The sequence below is a fragment of the Panicum hallii genome, chromosome 8 (assembly GCF_002211085.1).
Source record: "Panicum hallii strain FIL2 chromosome 8, PHallii_v3.1, whole genome shotgun sequence".
In the NCBI taxonomy this organism is placed as follows: Eukaryota; Viridiplantae; Streptophyta; class Magnoliopsida; order Poales; family Poaceae; genus Panicum; species Panicum hallii.
Window position 1 is genome coordinate 44,397,493 of NC_038049.1, and position 24,256 is coordinate 44,421,748.

The window sequence follows — 24,256 nt, forward strand, 5'->3', positions numbered from 1 at the left end:
CGTCCAGTGACTGACAAGTGGTATCAGAGCCGTAAGAAGGGACCTGCGCCGCGATGACATCGCCGCCGCGCCGTGGCTGGACGCCGCCGCGTCGTGGCCAGATGCCGCCGCCGATCAAGGTCGGCACGTCCGGGGGCAACAAGACCCCGTCGCCAAAAGGCAAGATGCCGCAGCGCACGCCCTCCTCAAGCCGATCTCCACCGTGCCAATCTCCACCGCGCCGATCGCACACGCGCGACGCACGTCGCTCGCGCACCCGGGATGCACGCCGTCCGCGGGAAATCGTCGTCGAGCGCATCATCCGAGATGGTGGGAGCTCCGGCAGCTGGCCGCAATTAACGAAGACGAACTACCATGAGTGGTCACTTCGCATGCAACTGAAGATGCAAGCGTGCCACCTGTGGGACGCCGTCAAGTTCGCCGACGCCGACTACGATGACGACCGCAGCGCGCTCGACGCGATTTGCAGCAGCGTTCCGGCGGAGATGATCCCGATCTTGGTGGCCAAGCAGTCCGCCAAGGAAGCCTGGGAGGCCATCAAGACTCTCCGCATCGGCGACGACCGTGTGCGGAAGGCAACGGCACAGAACCTCCGCACCGAGTATGAGTCCATCGCCCTCCGTGACGGTGAATCCATCGAGGACTTCGCCTTGCGTCTGACCGGCATCGTGCAGCGCCTGGCGACGTTGGGTGACCCGGAGCCTGACGAGAAAGTGGTGGCCAAGTACCTGCGCGTCGTTCGCCCACAGTATAAGCAACTGGTCATCTCCATCGAAACTCTGCTTGACATTTCTCAGCTCTCCATCGAGGAAGTCACTGGCCGCCTCAAGGCCGCTGACGACGTCGAGCCCGCTTCGGTGCACACCGCGAGCGGCAAATTGATGCTCACAGAGGAGCAGTGGGTGGAGAAGTACAAGAAACGAGCGTCGGAGCCTGGCCATGGCGGTTCTGGCTCCGGCGGACGAGGAAGGGGCCGCGGCCGAGGCTGCGGACGCGGCTCCGGCGGTCGCACCTCTGCACGCCCGCCATCGGATGATCCCTGTCCGCGGTGTGGCAGGAATGGCCACTGGGCCCGCGACTGCCCCAGCAAGAAGAAGGAGCAGCCAGCCCAACAGGCCCATGTGGCCCAAGAAGAAGAGGCCACTCTGATGCTTGCCATCGATGTGGCCCAGGAGGAGGACGTCTCCACGTCTCCGCAGCCGCCGCCGCCTGCACCTGCGGCACTCCCTGAGCTCCATCTCCTGGAGAAGAAGGTCCACCCCGAGCTCGACGATGCGGCGGATCGAGACCCAACGCGCTGGATCCTGGACACCGGCGCATCCAACCACATGTCCGGGTCCCGCGCCGCGTTCGCCGACCTCGACACCGGCGTCACCAGCGCCGTGCGATTTGGGGATGGCTCCGTCGCCCGCATCGAGGGCACCGGCACGGTGCTCTTCCACTGCAAGAACGGCGAGCACTGGGCGCTCGGGAACGTCTACTTCCTCCCTCGCCTCACCGCCAACATCATCTCCGTCGGGCAACTTGACGAAGGCGGGTACCAGGTATTGGTGGAGGACGGCGTGATGCAGGTGCGAGATGAGGACCGGCGCCTACTCGCCAAGATTCCTCGGAGTCCAGGCCGGCTATACAACCTCGACATCACCATTGCGCGCCCGGTGTGCCTCGCGGCGCGCACGGACGATGACGCCTGGAGGTGGCACCAGCGGTTCGGCCACATCCACTTCGCCGCACTGCGCAAGATGGGGCGCGAGGAGCTGGTCCGCGGGCTGCCCGTCATCGACCAGGTGCAGCAGATCTGCGACGCCTGTCTCACCGGCAAGCAGAAGAGGACGCCCTTCCCTCAGAAGGCGCTCTGGTGTTCCACGGAGCCGCTCCAGCTCCTCCATGGAGACATTTGCGGTCCCATCACTCCGGCGACCCCGAGTGGTAACAAGTACTTCCTTTTGTTTGTCGATGACTACTCACGTTTCATGTGGCTCTCCCTGCTGCCATCCAAGGACGCCGCGGCCACCGCCATCAAGAACATCCAGGCTGCGGCAGAACGCAAGAGCGGCAAGAAGCTGCTGATGCTCCGCACTGACCGTGGCGGAGAGTTTGCAGCCTCCGACTTCGTCAACTACTGCGCCCAACTCGGCATTCGCAGGCAGCTCACGACGCCGTACACGCCTCAACAGAACGGCATCGTCGAGCGCCGCAACCAAACCGTGGTGGGCACGGCCAGAAGCATGATGAAGGCCAAGTCTCTCCCTGCTGTGTTCTGGGGGGAGGCGGTGTCAACGGCAGTCTACCTCCTGAACAGATCCTCCTGCAAGGCGATCGGTGGGCGCACCCCCTATGAGCTCTGGAACGGGCACACGCCATCAATCCAGCACCTGAGGACGTTCGGCTGCATCGCCCACATGAAGGTGAACACGCCGCACCAGAAGAAACTCGACGACCGCAGCCGCCGCATGGTGTTCGTCGGCTACGAGCCAGGGTCCAAGGCCTACCGGGTTTATGACCCTTCGACACGACGCGTCCACATCAGCCGCGACGTCATCTTTGATGAAGCAGTGGCGTGGGCATGGTCTGCAGCGGATCCCGCCGAGCCGAACGACTTCATCATCGAGGAGCTGGACCAGCAGGACCCCTCCGTGATCATCACCTCCAGAACGACTACAGAGGTCTCCCCTGCGTCAAGCTCGAGGTCCCCGGCTCCATCGGACGCGATGTCACCAGGTCCATCGGGCGCGGCCGCGTCCTCAGCTTCAGGCAGGCCCATGGCTGGTTCACCGGCAACCCACAGCACTCCACCAGCACCCGGCTCCTTGGCACACCCTCAAGTGGAGTTTGCATCTCCACCAGGAGCCGGGATGGAGGACTATCTCGACGCTGATCATGACAACGACGCTCCTCTCCGCTTCCGCTGCATCGACAACATGCTCGGGGAAGCTGAGACGCCTGAGCTCGCCCACCGCGATCTGGAGGAGCGCCTGCTGCTGGCAAGCGACGCCGAGCCAGCCTCCTTCGAAGAAGCAATGCGCCACGACTGCTGGCGCCACGCCATGCTCGACGAGATGACCTCCATCGAGGCCAGCGGCACATGGAGACTGGTTGAGCCGCCGGCACGTACCAGGCCAATTGGCCTCAAGTGGGTGTTTAAGACTAAGAAGGACGCTGCCGGCATCGTCACCAAGCACAAGGCCCGCCTCGTCGCAAAGGGCTACGTACAGCGGCAGGGCATCGACTTTGACGAGGTCTTTGCCCCTGTCGCGCGCCTGGAATCAGTTCGGCTTCTGCTCGCGCACGCCGCCTGTCAAGGATGGGCCGTCCACCATATGGACGTGAAGTCGGCGTTCCTGAACGGGGTGCTTCAGGAGGAGGTGTACGTCGAGCAGCCTCCCGGCTTCGTCCTCCGCGGCCATGAGAACAAGGTGCTCCATCTCGTCAAAGCACTCTACGGACTGCGTCAAGCTCCACGGGCGTGGTATGCCAAACTCGACGAGTCTCTCATCGGGCTTGGGTTTCGGAGGAGCGCCTCAGAACATGCTATCTACCTGCGCGGGACTGGAGCTCGCTGGCTGGCGGTCGGGGTCTATGTCGATGACCTCATAATCACTGGTGGCAACCAAGTCGACATCGACACCTTCAAGGACCAGATGAAAGCTACATTCAAGATGAGTGATTTGGGCCTGCTCCACTACTACCTTGGTCTGGAGGTGTCCCAGACTGAGGCTGGGATCACCATCTGCCAGAGCTCCTATGCAGCCAAGATCCTGGAGACAGCAGGCCTGATGGGCTGCAACCCCAGCGCGACGCCAATGGAACCTCGCCTGAAACTCAGCAAGGTGAGCTCGGCCCCAGCTATTGATCCCACCATGTATCGCAGTGTGGTGGGCTCCCTACGGTACTTGGCGAACACAAGACCCGACTTGGCGTACTCAGTGGGCTTCATCAGCCGGTTCATGGAGAATCCAACCACTGAGCATCTGGCGGTCATGAAGCAGGTGCTGCGCTATGTCGCAGGAACTCTGCACTTTGGCTGCCACTACAAGAGGAAGAAGGATCCCCAGCTTGTTGGCTACAGCGACAGTGACATGGCTGGGGACATTGACACGCGCAAGAGCACCTCAGGCATCCTCTTCTTCCTCGGCGACAACATCATCACCTGGCAGTCACAGAAGCAAAAGATTGTGGCGCTGTCTTCATGCGAAGCTGAGTACATTGCAGCATCGACAGGAGCATGCCAGGGGATGTGGCTGGCACGGCTGCTCGCTGAACTCAAAGGCGAGGAGGCCAACACCGTCACCTTGAAGATCGACAACGAGTCTGCCATCGCACTCAGCAAAAACCCTATCTTCCATGATCGCAGTAAGCATATCGACATTCGTTATCATTTCATCCGTGAATGCGTTGAAGAGGACAGGGTGAGACTCCAGTCTATTGGGACAACGGAGCAACTGGCGGACATTCTTACCAAAGCTCTGGGGCGTGCACACTTTTGTGAGATGCGTTCCAGAATTAGTGTTGTGGATGTACAGCATATACACTAGGATTAGGAGGAGAATTTGTTAGTAATCCTAGCATATCTCGCATTTCTGTTTTGCATGTGCACGCACACGAGGACCGGCTTGTGGTTTCCGTGCGTGTAGGAAGTCATGGACGAGAATCGCTCAGCATGAACTGGAGCATGCAAACTATGGCCGGCCGTTGCGGCGCATGGGGATGGACGTGCGGACTCAGCGCAACTGTGGGCGTCTTGGCTTGCATCTCACTGCTTTGTAATCCAATAAATAGTAATACAATCCCTGAAAACGCTGCGCCCTTTGCAGCACCAAAACCCACCGTGTTCGCGTTGAGTTTGTTCGTGTTCTTGCTCATCGCTCGTCGTGGTCTGCTCGCCGGCACTCACCGCAGTCCAGTGACTGACATAATCTTCATGGGCGGAGTCCTTGCACAATATCCAGGGATAGCGTTTCTCCACAAGAATGAGCTGCAGGCCAACAAGTGTCCCTGTGCGGCTGTGCAGTTGACAATTCAGTAGTTTTTAGCACTCTTCTTTTTTCCTGGTGACTGATGAGTTGCGAGCCTACTGACGCTTGCTATGGAGTCGCCATTGCTGGCCGCCTGTGAGGACGAATGCCGTGCAGCTGCACCGGCCAATTTCTGCGGGAAGAACAGCTTACCAGTTCGTCACAGATTGGGATTCCCTTTGGATGGGCGGCAGCCGCTAGCGGACTGGCGAAACCGAGGGAGGAGGGCCCGGCCAAAACCAGAGGTGATTTTGTAAATAATCCGGATCGCGATTAGTAATCGCGATCCAAATCACGGGTCTATCTGTAAAATATAGGGGTTGATATTCAAATATTCAGATCGTGATTATTAATCGCGTAATCATGATCTGATCTATTAAATATGGGGGCTATCTGTAAACATTCACCGTCCGCGACATGGCAACCGTGGCGAGCTCTTTCTTCCACCGGCGCCGTCCGGCGAGGTCCGCTAGTTCCGCCGCTGTGCGTTCAGCTTTCTCCCTCCGCGGATTCCACGTGACTGGCCCAGTGGCGGAGCTGCAGGGTGGTCTAGGTGGGCCACGGCATACCCTAAGGCGCAGCCCACCAAGGACCACCCCAGCGGCCTAGCCCACCAAGGACCTGGCACCGCCCCCACAGGAACCGGAGCACCCACTCCTGCGGCGGCGTCCGCCCGTCCATTTCTCCTGCCGCGTCCTCGACGGCCTCGCCAAGCTCCGCGCCTCCGCCTCCGCGTAAGCCACGCCGCCGGGGGAGGAGGGATCGCCTAGGGCCCGCCCGATTTCGCGCTCCTAGCGCGGAACTTCTCCGTCGTCGTCGACCCCGCGTCCCGCGGCGCTGTGCTGCGGGGCACCGCCGACGCCGGGTTTTCCATCACCGCCGGGTTCAAGATTGCCCTCGCCTGCGACATCCTCGTCACCGGACGCTCCGCCAAGTTCCTCGACACCCACGCCAAGTGCGTCCCTCGTCCCCCACTTCATTCAGATCACGATATGCTAGGAATTAGCAAACTGGTACAACTTTATTGCTCTTGCGACTAGGATTACAATTAGAGGAACTCTTGTTAGTTTGCTCGATTATATTTTAGTTGTGCGGTAATAAAAAAATCGGTGTTTGGAAAATAGGGATAGCACGGAATTGGTTGGAAAAATAGAAGTTTCAGTGTTTTCCTTTGGTAATGATGGAGTTTAGAACACATTGTTGCCTGGACATACTTCCATACAAAAGGCATAATATTGCACTTTTCAGAAAGTGAGACTTGACTGGAGTTTTTCCTTTTCCTTGGCCAGAGTATGCACTGGAACTGATAGGATTTTGTAGTTCTGAAATGTGAAAACGAAACACAAATGTTTCTGGAAATGAAATGAGACAGAAATATGCATCACTGACGAATTTGTCCAGAGTTCACTTTATCAGGAATGAATGAAATAGGATACTAGAGTTAGGTGCTAGTACGAGTTGTGTTTGTACAAATGTGCTAAACCCTAACTTCGATTCCAATAGTTTGATTGCTTAATTTATAACATGATGTGGCCTTTTTTAATTAGTACAACGGCTTGATGGCTGATGCACTATGAATTTTGACATTTGATTGTAGAGATTGAATTATGAAGAGGGATGGAGATATTGCATCTCTTTTTCGAAAGCATGCAGCAAAGAGGCAAAATGTGAAATCCTATGCCACCTCCAGAAGCAACTCAAGAACAAGAGAGAGTAATTGAAGAAAATATGAATCCTATGCCACCTCCACCGCCACCACCTCCGGAGGCAACTCAAGAGCAAGAGGAAGAGAGAGTAATTGAAGAAATTGTGAATCCTACGCCACCTCCACCGCCACCACCGCTACCACCATTGGCTCCACCAACTTATGACGTGAGTCATCTTCCAAATGATCCAGGTGAAAGACAACCCATTGCAAGTTTCCATGCTAATGATCATGATGCAATTCGAAGAGCATAAATTCTTAGAGGTCCATTTCAGTCATATGCACATGAGTTCCCAAAAAGGTGGATTGGAGATAGAGAACGTCATTTCAATTTTGTGTGGTTTCATAATTTTTCTTAGGTTGAATATAGTGTCAAGAAAGATGCTGTGTTTTGCTTTGTATGCTACTTGTTTAAAAACAAAGAAAGTAAGAGAAATGGAACTGCTGCATTTACTGTGGAAGGTTGGAAAAACTGGAATATAGGAGATAATGCACTTTTGAAACATGCACGTTCTAAGGCACATAAGGCAGCCAAGAGAAATACTTTGGTTTTCTGAATCCTGATGCAACAATTGATGATAAAATTGAGAATTGGAGTGCTGAGGATCGTTATCTGTATAAGAAAAGACTGACTTATTCACTTTGATGTTTGAAGTTTCTTTTGCATCAAGGATTAGCATTCCGTGGATATGATGAAAGTGCAGAGTCTAGCAATAGAGGTAACTTCATTGAACTTTTGAAATTTGTTGCTGCACATAGTGAAGAGGTGAATAAGTATGTTGTAAACAATGCTCCAAGTAATTGCACTTTGACTAGCCCAATGATACAAAAGCAGATTGTTCAGTGTTGTGCCATAGAAACTAGAAAGAAAATAATTGGAGAACTTGGTGAAGAGCCCTTTGCAATTTTAGCAGATGAGTCTAGTGACATATCACATAAAGAACAAATAGCTCTTTGCTTGCGTTATGTTGATGCATTGGGAAGGCCATGTGAGCACTTTCTTGGAGTTGCTCATATAGATGATACTACCTCTTTGTCACTTAAAGATGCAATTGAAGCTTTACTTGTTAATCATGGCTTGACTTTGATACGAATTCGTGGTCAAGGTTATGATAGGGCTAGCAACATGAGAGGAGATATTAAAAGGCTGAAAACATTGATTATGCAAGAGTCGCCTTCTGCTTATTATATCCATTGCTTTGCACATCAACTTCAACTAGTTCTTGTTGCTGTTGCCAAGGGAAATAATGACTGTGTTTGGTTTTTTGATCAAGTGTCTCTCTTGCTGAATATTGTTGGAGTCTCTTGTAAGCATCATGGCATGCTTCGAGATGCTAGGATTGAGAATCTCATGAGAGCACTTGATTGTGGTGAACTTGAAACTGGAAGTGGATTAAATCAAGAGATGGAGTTGGCTAGGCCCGGTGACACTCGGTGGAGCTCTCATTACAAAGCTGTATGCAACATCATTGCTATGTATCCTATAATCCATGAAGTTCTTTTCATCCATGAAGTTCTTTTCACTCTTGGAGAGGATACTACTGTTAGAGCTGATTGGATAAAGATACATACCATGCTTGGTGCATTTGAGTCATTTAACTTTATTCTTGTTTACACTTAATGTTTACTATTCTTGGATACACAAATAATTTGTCAGAGTGTTTGCAAAGAAGGGAGCAAGATATTCTTAATGCAATCACACTTGTTAAAGCGGCAAAAAAAAGAATGAAACACTTAAGGAATCATGGTTGGGATCAATTTCTTGATAGGGTCACTTTATTTTGCAATAATCATGGTGTCCAAGTTCTTGCTATGGAGGGTAATTATGTGCCTTTTGGAAGATCGGTTTGTTCATGACCAAAATAATGATGACCACTTTAGAAGAGCAATGGGTCATTGATCAAATTAGCATAGAGCTTGCTAGTCGGTTTGATGAAGTTAATATGGAGTTGCTTTCTTGTATGGCAGCCTTTGATCCTTCCAACTCATTTGCTTCATTTGATGCACAGAAGGTACGTAGACTAGCTGAGTTCTATCCTAATAACATATGAAGCACTGACTTGCTAAAACTGGACTTGCAACTTGACAATTTTATTGATATCCTAAGAGAAAATGATGACTTCAAAGACCTACACAATCTTGTTGATCTCTCAGTTAAGCTTGTTGAAAAAAAAGATATAAGTTGTATGATGTTGTGTACTTGCTTCTCAAATTGGTGTTGCTTTTACCGGTGGCAACAGCAAGGGTTGAAAGGGCATTCTCTGCAATGACTTTTGTGAAATCTAAATTAAGAAACAAGATGGGTGATAGTCTTTTGGATGATTATCTTGTCACATACATTGAGAAGGACTTTTTGTTTGAAGTGGATGAAGAAGACATAATTCAAACTTTTATGGATTTGAGGAAGCGTAGGCCAGATAAGAAAACATACTCTTTTGGTACGTGTAAGCTTGTTTATGCATCTTTCGTACTTTTCTAAACCATATTTTTTCTTAATGTACGGAACTTTCGCACGTATTGTTGAATGCAAGACTTTATATGCTATTTACTGAATTTTTATCGAACTATTTACAAACTATATATGCATTTTACTGAATTACAAAATTTTGTTCCGGTACCTGTACAGAAATCCTGGCTCCGCCGCTGGACTGGCCGTCGCCTCAGGATTACCTCCCGCGCCGCCGGTCGCTGGCTTGGCTTGAGAGCTCTGCTCGCTCGATTCCGGCCGCCGTCCCCTGGCTAGCCTCGCTGCCCTCGCGCATTCCGCCTGCAAGGTACCGGTTCCTCCTTAACCCCTGCGACGTCTGCTAGTACTCCCGCCGCTGTGCATCATCCCGAGCTCGGCTTCAGCTAATCCCTCCTTAACCGTCGAATCCACTCCCTCAGCCTTCGCTACTTCCTGGCTGCGGACAACGTCAAGCGCCTACAACTTCCCGGCGAGTGGTGTTCTGCTCGCTCGGCTCCGGCCACCATCCCCTGGCGAGCCTCGCGCATTTCCACTTGCAACTTTGCGAGGTACGCGCCCCTCTACCCATGGATGCCATATCATCTCCCTTGCTGGCTTGCATCTGGGATGACTGGTGCTGGCAGCTGGTAGCGCTCGAGATGCTCGACGCTTTGTCCACAAGGAGCCTCATGCCATTCTCGTAAAGCAATTCTCTACTCTTGCTAATGCAACACTGCGGAGACATGCCAGTATGGCACTTGGTTCGCCATGCATGCTTTACTTGTTTTAGTTAAATGTTAGTCAAACCCTCCAAATATTTTTCTTAAAAGTTTCAGTCTACCTGTGTTGCAAGTGATGTCCATAGAAATTAATAAACAGTTTCACTGGTAAAATTCCTGTGGAGCTCTCTGCTTCTCAGTACCTGAAATTAGCTTATTGACCTCTCCAAAAAATCGAGGCAAGTTTGCACATGTAAGTTTCCTTTTTCCTTGGATGGGGATTATATTCTTAGCTCAATCCATGGCGCTCTCTTTCTACTTCTTCTTTGTTAAACTGCCAAATTCATTTGGACTCCAAATAATAATACACATCAACCATATCTCTCCTGGCTCGCTTCCTTTGATTTCTGTACATAAACTGCCATGTCTGGAATGACTTTGGGTACAGGGACATGCGGAGTCTTTTTTTTTATAAGGAGGGAAGTGCAGAGTTGATTGATGTGTATCAGCAGCTAATGGATTGGAATGCCCTGGACGCAGATTGCAAGCAAGGGCGCCCATCAGTGTCTTCATAGGTTAATCGTTGGCTTGCTGTGCCGTGCGTGCGGCCTAGGCAAGGCAACTTGTTCAGCAGCATGCCTTATAGAACTCAATGAACATTGACAACAGCAGCCTGTCAAGGTCTGCAGATGGCATTGCTGCTTGCATAGCAGGCCTCTAATTAAATTCTTGACCTGTCAAAAAAAAATCTAATTGAAGTTGTGCCAGTGCCATCATGGCGTGGCAGACTGACTGATCTCAATCGGTTCCCTTTCCATGGTTGGGACTTATCTCTTGGTCCAATCCCTTCCTGCCTGCTGACCCTAGCAACCTCTCAAGGCTAAAAGTATCTACACCTGTCATTCCTTAGATTTTGACAGTAGTCCTTCCCGCTTTAATTTCTTCGATCCTTGCTTCCATCCAATCCGCGAATGGTCATTGGTGTTGCATTTGTTACCTAGCATGGGACAAAATTGTCATTCCCACATACATGAGGAGATATCTTGAGTTTGTCTTGCAGAAAACAAGGATGCATCGAGGTAGCTATCGAGGTGCCATGAGGTCAAGGAAACACGACCCAAGTGTATGGTCATCTGATGAAGTTTGGAAACATCTTCAAATTAATTTTGCAAAATTTATCATAGACAGCTACCTTTCCTACGGATCATCGCGGGCTACCTGCCCATAAATTTGTATGCATGGATCAGGCCTATTCACTGACTAGAGATAAGAAACAGGCCCTCTACAATGGCCGCTGCAAGCAGCTCAGTTGTGCTGGTATTGTTAGCCATCTCGGTGCCAACCCTCTTAACCGGCATCATGTGTTCTTCTCTGAGCCTCAGTTCGACGCCAACCAATGGCAGTGACACCGACCTTGCGGCACTGCTGGCTTTCAAGAGCCAGCTCTCTGATCCTCTCGGTATCCTGGCCAATAGCTGGACACCTAACGTGTCCTATTGTCGCTGGGTCGGCGTCTCATGCAGCCGTCGCCAGCAGCGCGTCACGGCGCTGTCGTTGCCAGATGTTCCCCTCCAAGGAGAGCTCATCCCTCACCTCGGTAATCTCACTTTCCTCTCCGTGCTCAACCTCTCGAACAGCAATCTCACTGGTTCCATCACTGGATCCATCCCGGCAAATCTTGGCAGGCTATGTAGGCTCAGGGTTCTTGCTCTTTTCGGAAATGACCTCTCGGGTGCCATTCCAAGTAACTTAGGAAACCTCACAAGGCTCGAGCTTCTACGCTTGGGTTACAACAGCCTCTCAGGAGATATCCCACCAGGGTTGTTGCAGAATCTCCGCAGCATTCAGAAAATTGCTCTCACAAACAATGAGTTGAGTGGCCAGATACCACCATATCTATTCAATAACACGCCTTGCCTGAGGTACATCTACTTGGGAAACAATAGCTTATCAGGTTCGATACCACACAGTGTAGCCTCCCCGCCCATGCTCGAAGTACTAAGCCTAGAGTACAATCAACTTTCTGGTTCAGTACCCACAACCATCTTTAACATGTCTAGGATGCAAGCCTTGTCTTTAATGCATAACAATTTAAATGGACCGATTCCAAACAATCAAAGTTTCAGTCTCCCAATGCTACATCTTATTGCTCTTGATTTGAATAACTTCGTAGGTCGGATTCCATTAGGGCTTGCAGCATGCCAATACTTGCAATCGATATCTTTGTCTGTCAATTTTTTTGTTGATGTTGTGCCATCATGGTTGCCTCAGCTGTCACATCTTACCTATCTCTCCATGGGTGGTAATCTCATAACTGGCTGTATCCCAGCCTTTTTAAGCAATCTCACCCAACTTACACTACTAGACCTTTCATACAGCAATTTGACAGGAGAGATTCCGAAAGAAATAGGCATCATGCGAGAGCTCTCATATCTGCATCTTTCATGCAATGCACTGGCAGGTCAACTTCCAACTTCTCTCGGAAATTTATCAAAACTATCTTTCCTGTCGTTGAATACAAATTCATTGTCTGGGTCAGTACCGGAAACACTTGGGAACATTCGAGCTCTGAACGTTCTTGAACTGTTTGATAACAACTTTACAGGGAGCCTTGACTTCCTATCTTCCATTTCTAATTGTGGACAACTCCAGTATCTTGGCTTATCTTCTAATTCCTTCACCGGAGGACTCCCTGACCATGTGGGAAACCTCTCTGCAAAATTACTTAGTTTCAACATATTTGGCAACAAGATAACAGGTAGGCTTCCATCAGCATTGTCAAACTTAAGTAGTCTTGAATTTTTAGGTCTTTCCAACAACCTATTCATGGGAGCAATCCCCGAATCAATCACAGGGATGCAAGATCTCATTTTCCTTGGCATCTCTAACAGTGACTTGTCAGGCCCTATACCATCACAAATTGGTATGCTCAGGAGCTTGCAAAGGTTGTATCTTAATGGAAACAAATTATTTGGACCTATACCAAATAGCATTGGAAACCTTAGTAGGCTAGAATTCATCCAGATATCTGATAACCAGTTAAATTCAACTATACCAGAAAGCTTCTTCCACCTTGATAAACTTATCACACTAGATCTTTCTAACAATTCCCTTATTGGTGCACTGTCCAGTGACCTTGGTGGGCTAAAACAAGTGGTTAGCATTGACCTCTCTTCCAACTTTCTGAATGGAACCATCCCAGAATCATTTGGACAAATTATTATGCTCACTGTCCTAAATCTATCACATAACTCATTTGATGGTCCGATCCCTGATTCCTTTCAAGAGCTTGCTAGCTTAGCATCTTTAGATATCTCCTTCAATAATATCTCTGGTACAATTCCCAAGTTCCTTTCTAATTTCACTTACTTGATAACCTTGAATCTCTCCTTCAATAAGCTAGTAGGGAAAATACCAGAGGGAGGTATTTTTTCAAACATCACATCGCAATCTTTGACTGGAAATGCTGGGCTATGTGGGGCTCCCCGTTTAGGATTTTCTCCATGCCTTCAGAAAACACGCACTAATAATAGACACCTAATATTCCTACTTCCAGCTGTCACAATAACATTCGGTTCTATTGTTACCTGTGTCTACCTAGTGATAAGAAGGAAACTTAAGAACATGAGGGAGGTTCCAGATACTTTCATGGATGAAGGCAATGTTATAAGCCATAGATTAGTCTCCTACCATGACCTCATCTTAGCCACTGATAATTTTAGCAACAACAACCTTTTGGGGACTGGAAGCTTTGGAAAAGTTTATAAGGGCCAGCTGAGCACCGGTTTGGTTGTTGCTATTAAAGTTCTAGACATGCAGCTAGAACAGGCCATTAGAAGCTTTGCCGCCGAGTGTCATGTGCTTTGTGTGGCTCGGCACCGGAACCTGATAAAGATACTGAGTTCCACTTCCAACATGGACTTTAGAGCATTAGTGCTTGAGTACATGCCAAATGGCAGCTTGGATATGCTCCTGTACACCGAAAGAAAACGGCACTTGGGTTTCCTCAAGAGGTTGGATATCATGTTAGATGTGGCAATGGCAGTGGAGTATCTACACCATGAGCATTACGAGGTGGTCTTGCATTGTGATTTGAAGCCCAGCAATGTGCTATTTGACAACCAGATGACGGCGCATGTGGCAGACTTTGGCATCACAAAGCTGCTTTTGGGTGATGACAACTCCATGATCTCTTCTAGCATGACTGGAACAATTGGTTACATGGCACCAGGTACTAATGGTAAACCATAAATGACATATATCATCAATTCAACACAGTTGATCAGTCGTGATTAAATTTTATTTTTCTGAATTTGCAAACAGAGTATGGATCTTTTGGAAGAGCATCACGCAAGAGTGATGTTTTCAGCTTCGGAATCATGCTCCTAGAAGTCTTCACTGCAAAGCGACCCACAGATCCTATGTTCACCGGAGAGCTGAGCATTAGGCAGTGGGTGCATCAAGCATTTGCAACCGGCCTTGCCTCTGTTCTGGACAACCGGCTGCTGCAAGATGAAGCACTTTCTATCCATGACCTGAATGTCACTCTTTCATCAATATTTGAGCTGGGTTTGCAATGCTCAAGTGATTCACCTAACCGAAGGATGTCAATGAGAGATATCGTGGTGGCACTGAAGAAGATCAAGAAGGGCTACACCAAATAGATATCAGCAAGCACGGAGAGTGCCACTCTGACTACCCAATTCAATGCTAAGCCCTCCAATATCGACATCCAAACGAAGCCTTATAGTATTCATCTGGCGTGTCTCTTCAGAAGTAGAACATCAGCTATCTTGGTCAAGTCCGAAATAAGTATGTAATATGCTTCATATTGTTAGGTAATCCAAGTGCTGCTCCTACATATTTGCTTATGTACAAAATAGGATAGCTGTTGGTGGCCAAGTTCCCTGCATGCTTGCGCGGGAGCTTAAGCCGGTCTGTTTAGTTTGAGTAGAGTTTGCGCGCTCTGTCTTTGCGCGGGAACGCGTCGAGATCGCCCAGATTACTCGGCACGATGGAGGCTCGTGGGATGGCGCGAGTTGAGGAACGTCGTGGGGAGTGGTTTGGGCGAGTTAGTGGCCACATGGTCCTCTTTTGTTTTCAACTATAAATGTGTCAATGGATAACAGAAAAAGTGGTTGAATTTGCCGCACAAAACTTTCCCAGTTCCAAGTGTTCGCGTGCGTTGGTGTTCCTGGGCGTTCCAGGTCTTCTTCCTCAGTTCCGGCGAGGGAGAGCAGCTCCTACGGGTGGAGTAATCGGCCTCGGATCGAACAACTGGTATCAGAGCCGGCGATCATGTCGCGGACGCCGGAGCGCCAGAGGACGCCGCCAGAGCGCTCGCCGACGCCACGGCGCGGACGCTCTTCGTCGCGCAGGCCACGGGGACGCGGGGTCATCGTCGAGCGCATCATCGAGAAGACGGTGGCAGGACCAGCAAACTACCCCGTACTCACGAAGACGAACTACTACGATTGGGCGGCGTTGATGTGCGTGATGCTGCAGGCAAGGGGCCTGTGGTTCCCCGTGACGCTCGGGACGGAAGATGTTACGGAGGACCGGATGGCGCTGGAGATCCTCTGCAAGGCGGTTCCGGCGGAGCTGATGGGGACAATCGCCAACAAGCCGACGGCGAGAGCCGCATGGGAGGCGATTAAGGTAATGAACGTCGGCGTCGAGCGCGTGCGCAAGGCGAAGGCGAGCATACTCCGGAGGGAATTCGACTCCCTAAAATTCCACGACGGAGAGACGGTGGACGACTTCGGCATACGGATCAGTCGCATTGTGACCCAACTCACGGTGCTTGGCGATGGCATCCAGGAGGAGCAGGTGGTACGCAAGTTCTTGCAGGCACTTCCACCGAGGTTCGAGCAGATCGCATCGTCGATCGAAACTCTGCTCAATCTCGACGACGTCTCTGTGGAGGAGCTGATCGGGCGACTGAAGGTCACGGAGGAACGCCACGGCTACAACGGCAATGACTCCATCGCCAAGCTCAACCTCACCGAGGATGAGCTAGTCGCGCGCATCTCATCGCGGCTCCAGCTCAACGGTGGAGGCAGTTCGAGCGGCGGCGGTTCGGGCACCAGAGGCTCAGAACGCAGGAGGGAGTCGTCAGGTAACAGGAGGGGCCGCGGCCGCGGTCGTGGAGGCGGTTACGGCAGCGGGCGCGGCGGCGGAAAGTCCGGCCACAATGGCAAGGACGTCGCCGGCAACGAGTGCCGGTACTGCGGCAAGGAAGGACATTGGGCCCGTGAGTGCCGCAAGAAGAAAAGGGACGAGGCGGCCCATATGGCCCAAGTGGAGGAGGCAGACTCCAACCAAGCGCTGCTGGTGGCTGCTGTGTCAGTCAACGCCTCCTCCTCCCTTCAAACGGCGGCGGCGCGATGGGAGCCACCGGCGATCCACCTCGACGAGAGCAAGCTCTTCGTCCAGCTCGACAACAAGGATCAAGAAAGCCGCGCGCAGTGGATCCTCGACACGGGAGCCACGAATCACATGACGGGGGAGCGCGGATTCTTCTCCGAGCTCGACACAGGCGTCCATGGATCTGTCCGATTTGGGGATGGATCCATGGTCAAAATCGAAGGCCGCGGCACCGTGCTGTTCAAGTGCAAGACGGGCGAACATCAGGCGCTCACCGGGGTGTATCACATCCCGCGTCTCACCGCCAACATCGTGAGCCTCGGTCAGCTGGAAGGGGACGGCTACAAGATCCTCGTGGAGTGTGGATCCCTGAAGATCTGGGACGCGCAGCGGCGTCTCCTGGCGAAGGTGGAAAGGGCGGCCAACAACCTGTACACCCTGAATCTCAACATCGGTAAGCCAGTATGTTTGGCTGCACAGGGATCGAGCGCGGCGTGGCGGTGGCACGCGCGCTACGGCCACCTCAACTTTCGCGGGCTACGGCGGCTTGCAGAGCAGGACATGGTGCGGGGACTGCCACAGATCGATCATGTTGATCAGGTCTGCGACAGTTGTCTGGCCGGGAAACAGCGATGACTGGCGTTTCCATCTGAGGCAAAATATCGCGCGGCGCACAAGCTGGAGCTCGTTCATGGCGATCTCTGCGGCCCCGTGACGCCAGCGACCCCGAGCAACAACAAGTACTTCTTCCTGCTCGTTGATGATTTGAGCCGCTACATGTGGCTGATCCTGCTGAGCACCAAGGGCCAGGCGGCGACAGCGTTCACGGCATTCCAGGCGCGAGCTGAGACTGAGGCAGGAAGGAAATTGGGAACTCTGCGCACCGACCGTGGTGGAGAGTTCACGGCGCGCACCTTCGTCGAGCACTGCGCGCAAGAGGGCATCCAGAGGCACTTCACTGCACCTTACTCGCCACAACAAAACGGCGTGGTGGAGCGGAGAAATCAGACGGTGATGGGGATAGCCAGGAGCATGATGAAGGCCATGACGATGCCAGGATGGTTCTGGGGGGAAGCGGTGACCACGGCGGTGTTCATTCTGAACAGGTCACCCACCTAGAGCGTCGAAGGGAAGACACCATATCAGGTATGGCACGGCCAACAGCCACCGGTTCATTTCTTCCGCACCTTTGGATGTGTAGCACATGTGAAAGCCGGCGGCAAGCCACTGACGAAGCTGGAGGATCGGAGCACGCCGATGGTGTTCGTTGGGTACGAGCAAGGCACCAAGGCGTGGCGCTTCTACAACCCAGTCACACGGCGTGTTCACGTGTCGCGGGACGCGGTGTTTGAAGAGGATCGCCCCTGGGATTGGGGCAAGGAGGCAGGAGCGGGACCGAACGACGACGACAACCCATTCTGCGTCGAGTTCACCACGGTCGGGCAACCCGACGCGAGGCTGCGGCCGTGGAGGTGCCACGCGCGCCAACGGCCACGCCTGCTTCATCAACACCTGGGTCTACGTCAAGCCGCGCGGAAATGCCCACGTGCGGGTCTGAGCCCCGCACACCGGTCGCCAGTCCAACGACGCCACCGGCAATCGAGTTCGCATCTCCACCGACGGGGGAGCTTGACCTCGACGACGACCATGATGAGGCACCACTACGATTCCGGACTGTGGAAAATGTCCTGGGTCCGGCGTCAACTCCTGGACATGCTGAGAGAGAGCTCACGGAGGAACTACTGGCGGCAATCGGGGACGAACCAGCATCGGCGGAAGAAGCAAAGGGTGTCAAGGAATGGCGCATGGCCATGCTCGAGGAGATGGTTTCAATTGAAGAGAACAAGACTTGGACCTTAGTTGATCCGCCAAAAGGACAGCGTGCCATCGGTTTGAAGTGGGTTTTCAAGCTTAAAAGAGATGAACACGGCGAGGTGGTCAAGTACAAGGCCAGGCTTGTCGCGAAGGGTTATGTGCAGCGGCAGGGTATTGATTTTGAGGAAGTGTTTGCTCCTGTTGCGCGCATGGAGTCGGTACGCGTGGTACTAGCCGTGGCGGCGCACCATGGCTGGTCTGTGCATCATATGGATGTGAAATCCGCGTTTCTCAACGGCGAGCTGGCAGAGGAAGTCTATGTGTCACAGCCCCCCGGGTTCACTGCTGCCGGGCATGAAGAGAAGGTGCTGCGGCTCCACAAGGCACTGTACGGGCTGCGTCAAGCTCCCAGGGCATGGAACGTGAAGCTGGATGCCAGCCTACATGAGCTTGGATTCACCCGAAGCAAGTGTGAGCACGGGCTTTACATGCGCGGCACTCAAGCGTCAAGACTGGTGGTGGGGGTCTACGTGGATGATCTCATCATCACAGGGGAGTTGAACACAGAGATCGACTCATTCAAGCAGGAGATGAAAAGGCTATTCAAGATGAGCGATCTGGGACATCTGTCTTACTATCTGGGCATCGAGGTGAAACAAGGAGCACGAGGCATGGGACTGTGCCAAGGTGCATACGCGTTAAAGCTGCTCAAGAAGGCAGGGATGAACAGCTGCAATGCCTGCGCGACACCAATGGAGGTCAGACTGAAGCTGTCCAAGGCAAGTGCGTCACCTTTGGAGGATGATTCGACCATGTACCGCAGCATCATAGGCAGCCTGCGTTATCTGCTCCATACCCGGCCTGATCTCTCTTTCAGTGTTGGGTACCTGAGCCGATTCATGGAGGAACCAAGGAAGGATCACATGGCGGCAGTAAAGCATTTACTTCGTTATGTTGCAGGCACTACCAGCTACGGTTTGTGGTACTCCAGGGGAGGTGGCGGCGGACTAAGCTTTCTGGGGTATTCTGACAGTGACTTGGCCGGAGACGTGGACGATCGCAAAAGCACGACGGGAATTATCTTCTATCTCGGCGCTAATCCCGTGTCCTGGCTTTCACAGAAGCAGCGCGTAGTAGCGCTCTCATCCTGCGAGGCTGAATTCATCGCAGGCGCGGCAGCAGCCTGCCAGGCAACATGGCTCGGGCGCCTGATTGAGGATGTGACCGGGAAGAAGGCATCTCCACCACGCCTGAAGATGGACAACATGGCAGCAATAGCACTCTGCAAGAACCCTGTGCTTCATGATCGGAGCAAACATATCGACACCAAGTTTCACTACATTCGTGAATGTGTCGATCGTGGTGACATCAATGTTGAATTCGTGGGAACCAAGGAGCAGCTCGCGGACATCCTGACGAAACCTCTCGGGAAGATCCTGTTTCAAGAATTGCGGGAGAAAATGGGCGTCATCAATTTATCATGAGCAGCACATAGATTAAGGGGAGATTGTTAGGTAATCCAAGTGCTGCTCCTACATATTTGCTTATGTACAAAATAGGATAGCTGTTGGTGGCCAAGTTCCCTGCATGCTTGCGCGGGAGCTTAAGCCGGTCTGTTTAGTTTGAGTAGAGTTCGCGCGCTCTGTCTTTGCGCGGGAACGCGTCGAGATCGCCCAGATTACTCGGCACGATGGAGGCTCGTGGGATGGCGCGAGTTGAGGAACGTCGTGGGGAGTGGTTTGGGCGAGTTAGTGGCCACATGGTCCTCTTTTGTTTTCAACTATAAATGTGTCAATGGATAACAGAAAAAGTGGTTGAATTTGCCGCACAAAACTTTCCCAGTTCCAAGTGTTCGCGTGCGTTGGTGTTCCTGGGCGTTCCAGGTCTTCTTCCTCAGTTCCGGCGAGGGAGAGCAGCTCCTACGGGTGGAGTAATCGGCCTCGGATCGAACACATATGTGTAATGTACAATGTTCTGCACTTTGAAATGAAAAGCTTTGTCTTCACTTATCATATGCTTGCTGTTTCGTAGAGTAACATCTTCCCTGTGAGCCTGTAGCCATGCCCACTAGGATCACTCGTCAGCACATGTACAGGCTGTTTTCAGAAGATCTCGTTACGGTGTTTGGAGCAATGTTTTCGGTTACGGAATCATGCTCCTTAATGTTCGTTGGAGAGATGAGCATCAGGCAGTGGGTTCCTCAAGCATTAGGAACTGAACTTGCCTCTGTTCTGGACAAGCATCTACTGCAAAGATATGCCCTCCTCTGTTCTGGACAAGCAACCTGAACGAGTTTCTTTCAGCAATATTTGAGGTGGGTTTGCTCTTCTCAAGTGATATCGATGACCGACGTGGTGGTGACACTGAAGAAGATAAAAAAAATATTACACCAAATCGGCATCAGCAACAATGCAGGAAGTTGCCCAATGATTCACCTGCAGCAGAAGAGCAACAAGCTAAGGGCAGAGAGAATGATTCTGATTCAAGCGCGCGGCTGCTCTTTTGGTCGCCTCGGAAGCTCGGGAACAGAGCGCCTTTCTTATCCCACATCTTGATCCGGCAACGGAGCTTCGATTCCAGCCGGGAGGATGGCGGCGACGGCCGCCGGCGGACAGGCCGGAGCGGGAGATGCCGACCGAACCAGACGAAGCTAGAGGCCTATTTGCAAATATCGCGATCCAAACCAGGGGGCTATGTGAAAATATGTAGGGCCCTATGTGTCAATATTCGGATCGCGATCCATAGTCGCGATCCGAGTTAGGGGGGTATTTACAAAATGTAGGGGGGCGTATGTAAACTTTGGTTCGCGATTATTTCTCCAAAATATTTGCGGCCGGCGGCATGGCATCCGGCGAGGCCGCGCAGCCGCCCGCCAATCGCCGGTACCCTTGCATCCATGCCTCCGCCGCTACCCTCCATCGATTTCACTTTCCCGCAGCAGCGTTCCCCAGCAAACGGGCCCTCTCTCTCCCCCGCAGAGACGCTGCCGCGGCAGCGCCGGCGGTGGCGCAGGTGTTTGGCTCGCCGGTGGCCAGAAGCGGTGAGGCTCCTTGGCGCTTATGGCGGTGGCGTGGACCAGGGCGGCAACCAATTTCTGTTACTCTTCTTCTCAGGCTGCTACAGAGTGAGAGCGGGTCTGCTCGTTCGCCGGCTGCTCATCGCCTCGTATCTCCGGCTACGCGTTCCAGGTATTCATCTCTTCCTCCGATAGTTCCATTATGCATGCCAATGCCATTGTCTCGGTTTGAAATGGACTGTGTGCTGTGAGGTGTCCGGTGGTTGCGCATAGCACACCAAGTGTTCGATGCTTTGCCTGTAAGGAGGAACGATGAGGAATGCAGACTTGTTCTAGGGACAAATGCTTGGCCCTTGTCCCCAAACAAGAGGCTAGCAGAGTCTAGCAGCTTGAGATGAATGACATTCTCAGGCAAACTGATCCATTCATGTTATGTTTCCTGCTTGGTTGCAAATTCTGATGGTGTATATATTTATATTAGCTACCATGAATTTGCTTGGAAAAAAAAAACCTGTATCTAATACTAAGAATGGCTAGTCGCTAATTCCTTCCAATACCCAAAGTTTTGATCAATTTACGACAGGAGAGCAAGATATATCCGCTGCTGTCTCTCGACTCTAGTCTCCAAACTTCACACCAAGCAGGCCACAGGCTCATTCAACATCCACTCATCCAGCAAATGAAGTCTACATATGCTCACCCAGTTGACTGAAAACAATTCTATATTTCAAATGTTCAAATGCATCTTTGGCTGCAGCAACTTTGTTGATTTGTATAAGCATATAGAAAAAAAGGTGTGAATGTCCTGATAAGGTGTCTTTTACAGCTTCTTAACTTTCTGCCACTGGCTTGAATCTCATGCAACAGGAGTTTCCCGCCGGGGGGTGGGGGGGGGGGGGGGGGTGGAGTTCCATGGATCAGCTTGCTCATCTCAGTTACCTGTCTCAGGTACAGTTCTAAAAGAATATTTGACAACATGGGAACATCATCTACTGCTAATGCATGTAAAAAGCATGGAACAGTTTTTTTCGACAAAAACATGGAACTGAAATTCTTGTTTGTTCATTGTTCCAGTGTGCTTACCGATCGGTCAACATTCTGCCAGAAGTGGAAAGCACATGATGACAGTTGGTTAGAAAGCATTGGACCTTCTTCAATATTAAAATTTACTTAGAAAGCATGGAAGCTTCTTCAACATTCAAGGCATGCATGTTGCAGCTTTGAACGTACCAGGGCCTATCCATCCTGTCTCAGAATCAGTGTCTGGTTCATCGGTCAGAAGTGGCTAATCAATCTATCTGGATAATTCCCGTAAAGTAACGCTCTATTCCAAGGATTTCAACTCAGTCAAAATTCCCTGAATGCCCAATGGTTCAGAGGACAGGGGAGGGGTTGCTCTGGCTGAGGATATTTGGCCCATTTATGGAACAAACCGTTGATGCAGCAAACGGGTTCAATTCATTGAGGGAAGTTACCAATTCAGGGGGGGAAAAAAGAGGTGGCTGGTATGATCTGATGCTGAAGCTCAATGCAGTACATCAAATCTCTTCTTTTTTGCAGCCAAAATTGACTCTGTCAAAAAAGTACCAGCCAGTAAGTGACATACGAACATATGGGTTAAGGTATCAATTTACTTCTCATGGAAGGTTAAGAATGTATCGAAGTATACGAGAGAGATCTGGTCTGATTTTGTGCCTCCCTTTTGCCTCTATAAAACTAACCTACAGGGCCCCAGAAGGAGCAAAGCACAACCACCAAAACACCTCTAGCTAGATCGACCCAATGCAAGCACAAGAATAGAGAGCTTCGTCTCCATACCACACTTGGTCACCATGGCACATGTCAAGAAGGGCACGGGTGTTCTGCTGTTGGCAGCTCTTGTCGTGGACCTCGTGGTCATTGCCACGGTCTTCTCATCTTGCCATGCAGCAGCAGGTAATGTGTTGTTCATGCAGCAGGTTACTAATTTTTGTCCCGCGTAGAATACTAACGGAGACGCATGTTTTGTTGACACTGACAGACTACTGCCACGCGATCGTTCCGTGCTCTGACGAGACGTGCACCAACTACTGCCAGAAGAACAACTTCAAGAACTTCCAGACGTACTGCACGCCGGGCCAGTACTACCCCAGCTGCTGCTGCCGAGTGCCGGATGCATGAACGATGCCCGGCGGCCGGCGTCTGATCCGGCTGCCACCGCCGCACCGCCGGAAAAATGTGGTCATCACCGGGCAGGAGTAATTTGTGTAACGGTAGTACATAGTATGAATGGATGGGGTGATGCTATACATAGTGTTTTCTGTCTCTGCAAATATCCTGAAAAAATATTCAGCAGATTTTCCCTGTCAGTAGCTTCATCACATTGGCTGGGCCAGGCCCATTAAAAATCAAGCCTAGTTTCCTTTTAGACAAATACGGCCTGTTGTACTTATTCTAAACAATATGGCGGTTTAAACAGAACTGAAATCGGATTCATGGTTTCAGTCAAAAAGTGCATTTCAAGGATGAGATTCAAAATAACTAATTACCCACCCATCATGCCATATGAAAGATGTGTTATGGTATCTCTCGTTTATTTGCAGCCAAAACTGTCTCTCAAAAGTAGCAGCCGGTAAATGACATCCAAACGTATGGGTTTGTATGGTAGTATCAATTTATTTTTGATGCAAGGATATACAAGGTATCAAATTAAAAAAGTGATCTGGTTTGATTTCGTGCTTGCCTTGTATTCTACCTCTACGTATATAACCTGGGCCACAGAAGCAAATGCATCCAGATCCAAACACAAGAATAAGACTTCTTCATCCTCCATTTCGATCGCTTGGTCACCATGGCACCTGTCAAGAAGAAGGGCACCAATGTTCTGATGATGTTCATGGCTCTTGTCGTGGCCATGGCCATGGTCATCTCATCTTGCCATGCAAGTAATGCATGCCCACTGACCTGTGCCTTATTCTCATAATGTCCACTATTTCACTATGTTTATTTACACTGGGTGCGTACTGCATGTGTTGCTTCTTTGCTTGTGCAGTTCAAACAGCGTTCTGTATGCCTGATCCGGACTGCGAGACCGCGGGGTGCGCGATGGGATGCGACCCTCCACGCGTAGCCTTTTGCCGAAATGATCATCGGATGTACTGCTGCTGCGGTGATCGTCATCAGCAATCATCCCTG

General features: G+C 51.2%; 1 protein-coding gene and 1 long non-coding RNA gene across 3 annotated transcripts; both read left to right on the forward strand.

Annotated features, from left to right (window-relative positions):
- The first annotated feature begins 11,172 nt into the window (after positions 1-11,172).
- On the forward strand, positions 11,173-15,037 carry LOC112902200 (probable LRR receptor-like serine/threonine-protein kinase At3g47570). The gene is made up of 2 exons (XM_025971139.1): positions 11,173-14,116; positions 14,209-15,037. Exons 1-2 carry the CDS (start codon positions 11,173-11,175, stop codon positions 14,547-14,549), a joined length of 3,285 nt encoding a protein of 1,094 aa, XP_025826924.1. The 3' UTR covers positions 14,550-15,037.
- A 6,924-nt stretch (positions 15,038-21,961) lies between these two features.
- Positions 21,962-23,602, forward strand: LOC112902202. Of its 2 annotated transcripts, XR_003230514.1 has the most exons (4): positions 21,962-22,030; positions 22,157-22,704; positions 22,810-23,017; positions 23,103-23,602. It is a non-coding gene; the product is annotated as an uncharacterized LOC112902202 (long non-coding RNA). The 2 variants fall into 2 exon arrangements; XR_003230513.1 differs by having other exon boundaries at positions 22,157-23,017.
- Positions 23,603-24,256: the final 654 nt, after the last annotated feature.

What these genes read in the sequence shown, in the direction of transcription:
- LOC112902200 (XM_025971139.1), top strand. Translation starts at nt 11,173, where the DNA reads ATGGCCGCTGCAAGCAGCTCAGTTGTGCTGGTATTGTTAGCCATCTCG. An exon ending in AATTGGTTACATGGCACCAG is followed by an intron (nt 14,117 to 14,208) that starts GTACTAATGGTA and finishes ATTTGCAAACAG; the next exon opens with AGTATGGATCTTTTGGAAGA.